Source organism: Bombyx mandarina, chromosome 15 (genome assembly GCF_030267445.1).
Source record: "Bombyx mandarina strain Sakado chromosome 15, ASM3026744v2".
Taxonomy (NCBI): domain Eukaryota; kingdom Metazoa; phylum Arthropoda; class Insecta; order Lepidoptera; family Bombycidae; genus Bombyx; species Bombyx mandarina.
In genome coordinates, this window is record NC_143221.1 from 6,368,272 (window position 1) to 6,374,271 (window position 6,000).

General features: G+C 33.1%; 1 protein-coding gene across 2 annotated transcripts in view; it reads left to right on the forward strand.

The window, feature by feature from the left end:
* The window catches only part of LOC114247191 (beta-1,4-glucuronyltransferase 1), a 71,699-nt gene extending 68,317 nt beyond the window's left edge, over nt 1–3,382 (forward strand). For both annotated transcript variants that reach the window (XM_028180078.2, XM_089732779.1), the window contains one exon: nt 576–3,382. In XM_028180078.2, the coding sequence (XP_028035879.1) occupies nt 576–773 (198 nt within the window). In that variant the 3' untranslated portion in view covers nt 774–3,382. The remainder of the gene's footprint in view (nt 1–575) is intronic.
* Nucleotides 3,383–6,000: the final 2,618 nt, after the last annotated feature.

Sequence of the window (6,000 nt, forward strand, 5' to 3'; positions counted from 1 at the left end):
CGCCATAAATAAATTAAACGTGCCTGCCTCGCGAGCGTCGCAATCTCTCGTTTACCGTTTACACGGCAAACAACGTGTTCTCTATTTGAATATGCAATTTCGCAAAAGGACACATCTCTGAAAATGTTAAATGTTCAGGAAATGAAAAAAAAAACTGATTATTTTCTAAAGCAGTGTAAAATTTAAAATATTAACTTTTGTAAGATATATTTTATGTTAATTAGCAATTGATAATTACTAGAATTATTATAAAATGGGTGTATGTAAGTGTTGCGTTGTGGCGAATGAGAGTGGACTGTATTATTAGTTTGATATTTTTATTAGTTCATAAATGACAAATTAAAGATATATATAAGAAATATGACATAGATGTGTCGCCCTTGGCGGCTGAAAATGAAAAGGGTAAAGCGTCATAGCGGACGTCGCTCGTTGACACTTTTGACGTTCCGAATTCAAACAGTAAGTCTCAAAACTACATGTAGGTATATGAAAAAACGTATTTGACAAAACATGCGACATGTGCCCTTTTCGAAATTGCATATTCATTTGAATAATGATTATTTTTCTCCGCACAGGGCTACGTCCTTTGTGTTAAGGATTACGATTTCATGATATTGAACAACGCGTTCCTGATCCACAAGCCCGGCATCAAGCATTACGTGAAGAATCCCAAGAGGGACGTCATCGCTAGTCGCCAATCCAGTTTCGTTATGAACGTCATTATGCCCGAACTGAAAAAACTCTTCGGCACCAGAAGCGGTTGCGCGCTGTAACCTAATATTAAATTCCTTAACGCATTGACTGCCGTATAGGTCACCGGTGCCCTACGTACTGAAGTAATTATATCTATTTCGATAACTTTTAACTAAGGCGCCGGAATATCTAATAGACTAAGGGAATGACGAATCCGTAGATACTTAGTGTGAATATATTTCTAAAAGACCGAAAAAGATTAAAACATAGCAAACAAAACAAAAGTTAGGCAATCCAAACGCCTTAATAGAAAAACAGCTACATGGCAGTCAACGTGTTAAAATACTACCTTCCTCTTTGACGTTACGCCATTTTATTGTGTGATTGTGAATTATGCAACAGGGTGCGATCTTCCGCCTGTTTTTGTAAAACTTTACAGCTGGAATTTGCTACTCGTTAAACATATCATTATTTTTACGATTTTGTATTCGAACCCCGTGTTCTTGACGTGATATTCCAGAAAATTCGCTTTTGATTAAACTCATTAAAATCGAAACGAACTTATTACGTCCTAAGCATAACTAACCTAAGTCATTTTTTTTTTTTGTATATTTTGTGTCATATCACGTGTTATGTCAATCGTGTTATTGAAAGGAACGAAACGATGTTGGTATAATAAAGAAATATTCTCTGAATAGTGAACTAATATACAAGATTATCAAATAAGCAATTTAAAACATACATTTTGTTATTATTATTCAATGCTAATGAACTGCAAATAAAATTGGTTTCCAAAAAAAAGAATAATGTATCGCTTCAATGAATTCGGTTATAAGAAAACAATTGACTAGAGCACCTAAAAACCCAGTGTTTTATATTGTTTAAATTAGTTTTACATAAAAACCATAAGTATTTTAAATTCGGAACAAACGCGCGGCAAATGTCGTTTAAGTATCAAATATTTCAATTGTTAGGTACGGTACACAATTTAGTTCACTTTAGGAATACATCGTTAAAGAACCATATCAAATTTCAACTATTCAAAAATGAAACAATATGTTTGGCATTATATATAATATTTGAGTCATACATGTCGTCATTATTAGAAAAACGATAAGTTTAAGTACATATTTCCTTAATTAAAAAAAAAGCAAAATCATAATTAAAACTTTTTTACAGCTTAATCTTTCATTTATTATCTTCGTAATAATATTATAATCAGTCTTAACATTATGTCATTCGTATGCGTCCAAGAAAACTGTAAAGAATTTGAAGTGTTGAATATAATATAATGACTATAAAAAGGGGCAATTAAGCCGTAAAACTAGTTTTTATCATGTCTACGACTTGCAAAATCCCAAGTTAATACAATACAATCATAGCGTAAATGCATCGTGCCGTCCAACTTTGCAAGGATACACCGCATAAGTGACGCGGGATTAGCCAACTATATTTTTAATTTTGTAGCATTACCTTTCATAATCGGCTTTCTTGTTATCATTGAGGCAAACGTATCTATCTCTGTTTCATTTAAATTCAGTCATCAATTATTTATTATCTTGATAGTATTATTTCATGATTTTAATTAGAATTTTTGTGTAATGTATTTGTGAATATGTAGCTTGCCACGATCATATAGCTATATTGCTACTACTTATAATTTAGTATTTTTTGTGAGTGTGTCAGATAAATGTTTGTCAATTATTTTAAGTTGTAATTACTCGCTAGATTTAATCATAATAATTAAGACTTATAAATTTACTGTCTCTTGTATAATGTTCCTATGTTCTTCAATTTACTTTAAAATACAACAATATAACAAATCATACCCGATAAATGTTCACATAAACAAAAGAGGTAAAAGTTTATAAATACAGTTTGGTCCAAATATTCGATAGCGCTTCGATTTTAATTATAATATGTTACGCTGCATTTAGACATGCTATTTAATGACTTATTTAAATGCGAAACAAGCTTAATTCATATTTACTATTTAAGTCAATAATGTATTTCCAAGTCATAGCCTAATAAATATAAGGAAAAAAGTTTTGGGCCTTATTGTGGATTTAGTAAGATTAACTAGCGCTATATATATATTGTGAAAGTGATTAAACTCACCACGTTCGAACACTAGTTTGTAATAATTAAATATTATAGTTAGTTAAGTACTTTACTACTTCATTACTTATAGTTAATGCTAATAAAAACCTCTTTAATGTATTTAATCTATTAAGTGTTACACTTGTCCAACATTATACACTTATAATTGTTTGATTAAAATTTGTGTAATTTGAAGAGGCTATGTGTTTAATAAAACTGCAATGAACACAAACAATTTTTGCCAAACGAAATTAATTTTGGTTTATAACACAGAATTAAAGGCATATCTTTATTAGCAGACTTTCGAATAGTTTTAGTAAGTTATTTAGTTTATTTTTTAAAACAAATAAATGGGTTTGGGTGACGGTCAAACGCATGTGGTGAGTTTTCACGAAGGCTTAATATGTGCCTGTTAGTTTTTAAGTGCAATACCTAAACAGAAGAAACCTCTAAATGTGATTAACGAAATTGTATTTTATCGACGTGTACGATTTATTCTAGTATTTAAATTTTTTTTAAATTGAAATGGTAGAAAACGAAAGGACATGTAATCGTTCGAAATTAAAGGAGTCTCAGTATAAAAAGAAAATTGTTTTTATTTTTTCACTTTGCAACTCGACGATAATAATCCAAAAAAACAAAGCTTAATTCAATACTAGACTATAATGAAACTCGGAGCACGCAAATTAAAATCGAGACGGCGCTCAGAGAATTCCCCTCAATTTTCGAGGATCCAGATCTCTTCACACCGATTCCTGGTCCCGGGGGGTAATGACTGTCGGGAGGTCTGCTTGAATCTCTAAAACGAATGAATTCATCATATGTTTCTATACGACTTCGAGGCTGCGTTCCATTATCGATTTTGTTTTCTACTTCTTCAACAGATTCTGTGGTATTTGGTTTACCAATATCATCACTTTCGTTACTAGTACCTTTATTATTGACGTTCTCTTTATTTTCTTCAGAATTCTCACCGTTTCTCGGCCTGTCTTCGTCTTTTGAATATAACGTAGTATTTCTACCAGTAAATCTAACACCAGTCATGAAGTTTGTATCAAATCTTGTATTAACAAAAATTATATTCAACAATCGACTCGAAATTGGACATCGTGCGGATAATATCAAAATTAATAATGTGCATAGGAGCGTACCATTCATTTTAATTCAATAATAAAAGATATTATTTTTGTCTATATTTGACAATTGATACAATAATGTTTCATGTCAGAGGAGCCTCTGACATGAAACACAGATAATCATAGATAATAACGCCGTATATTAAATAAGAAGAAATTGGAAAAAAACCCACGCCTGTTTCACCTGTTTGTATAATACAAAATTGTTCTTGTTTTAAAATGTATTAATTCGACCTCTTAGCATTACGCGTATTATTTTGTCTTTGTTTAGCTTGAGTTAGCTTAATCTAATAGGGGTTAAAGTATGAAAATGCCGTTCTATTGTAATAGGTTCTTCGAATTGTCATAGAACCTTCTTCCATTAACGTTGCTTTTAGCTATCACAAGCTCCGGTCACCGTCCTCATTGAACCGATCCGGTGGAGATTCTGCGAAGCATTGCTCTTGCTAGGGACAGTGTTAGCAAAACTCCGGCTTGAGCTCCGTGAGCTCACCTACACGTTATCACTATCAGCATAGGAAGGAAAAAAAAAGAAAAAAAAACCTTCATGGTTTGAGATTTTTGAGTGATTTTTTTTTTCAAATGATACATATGAGGTTCTTCTTTTAAAAAATGTCCAACATTCGATTATCGACTTTCAGTTGTTTTTTTTTTATTCAGCTTAGACAAGAAAGGTGGATACTTCGAAAATTCGAGTGATTTTTGAATATGAGTTCAGACGCGGAACTAACGCTGCAGAAACAGCTCGCAATATCAAAAATGCAATGGCTAACCCCAGGCCAAACGCCGCAACAGTGTCCTAAAGCAAAGCTTACCAATAAAAAAGTAATGGTAACTCTTTGGTGGTCTCAGTATGATGTTATACACTATAGCTTTCTCCGATCTGGTCAAGGAATAACGACAGATGCGTACTGTGCCGAACTCCGAACAATCATAGTAAAACTTGCAATGGAACAGCCCCAACTCATGAATCGATCTTCACCATTATTGCTCGATGATAACGCGAGACCTCATACAGCACGAGAAACCGTTTTAACTCTACAGGAACTGCAATTAGAAACCATTCGTTACCCTCCGTATTCGCCAGACCTTGCTGCAAGGGACTACCATTTTTTTCGTGATTTGGACAATTTTCTACGTGATAAAAAGTTTTCTTCCCAGGAGGCAGTACAAAATGCTTTCACACGGTTTATAGAATATATTCTATCGCTAAGGCATAAATGACCTTCTTATTAGATGGCAGCAATGTATAGATAATAATGGTAGATATTTCGATTATATAAATATGTTAAATGAATAAGAAAATGAATTTAAAATGTTTAGTACAAATCGGCAATTTCATACTTTAACCCCTAATATATTACCTAACAAAAAAAACATAGGTAATTATTCCATAGGAGCTGATATTAAAAGCATTTAGGTACATTCTAGAAATTTACAGAAAAACATAGCTCATCATGAATGACCACGCCAACCATTTTGCGATAGCAACTTGTTCAATATTTATCAAGTTACTAAAAATAGCCCTGGTGGTAGGAGGTCTTGTGAGTCCATACGAGTAAGTACCACCGCCCCAACTAATTCAGCAGTGAAGCAGTAATGGGTTTCGGTTTGTGAAAAGTGGGTCAGCCGTTATATTATAAAAACGAAGACTTTTTAGAACTCATGTCTCAAGGTGGGTGGCGGCATTGACGTTGTTGATGTCTATGGGCTCCGGTAACCACTTAACACCAGGTGAGCCGTGAGCTTGTCGAACCATTTACGCAATAAAAAAAATTCACGTCCGCTTAAATCAGAACTAGTAATTCTACATCTGCAAAATTCCAAATTATATTAAAATACCAGACGGTAGCAGACATGAATACAAAAATATAGCGGGCGAGATGATAAGGAAGTCGATCTAACTATGCTAGACCAGTACGTGACGTGCATTAGATATTCAACTACGGTTCTCCGAGACATATATGTATAGGATATGGAATACGAAATAGCAAAATAATTTAATTGTGAGTGAAATTGTTAAGAATCGTGAAGTTTTTAAGCCCTGGACATTTGATTTCCGTTCTAAAAA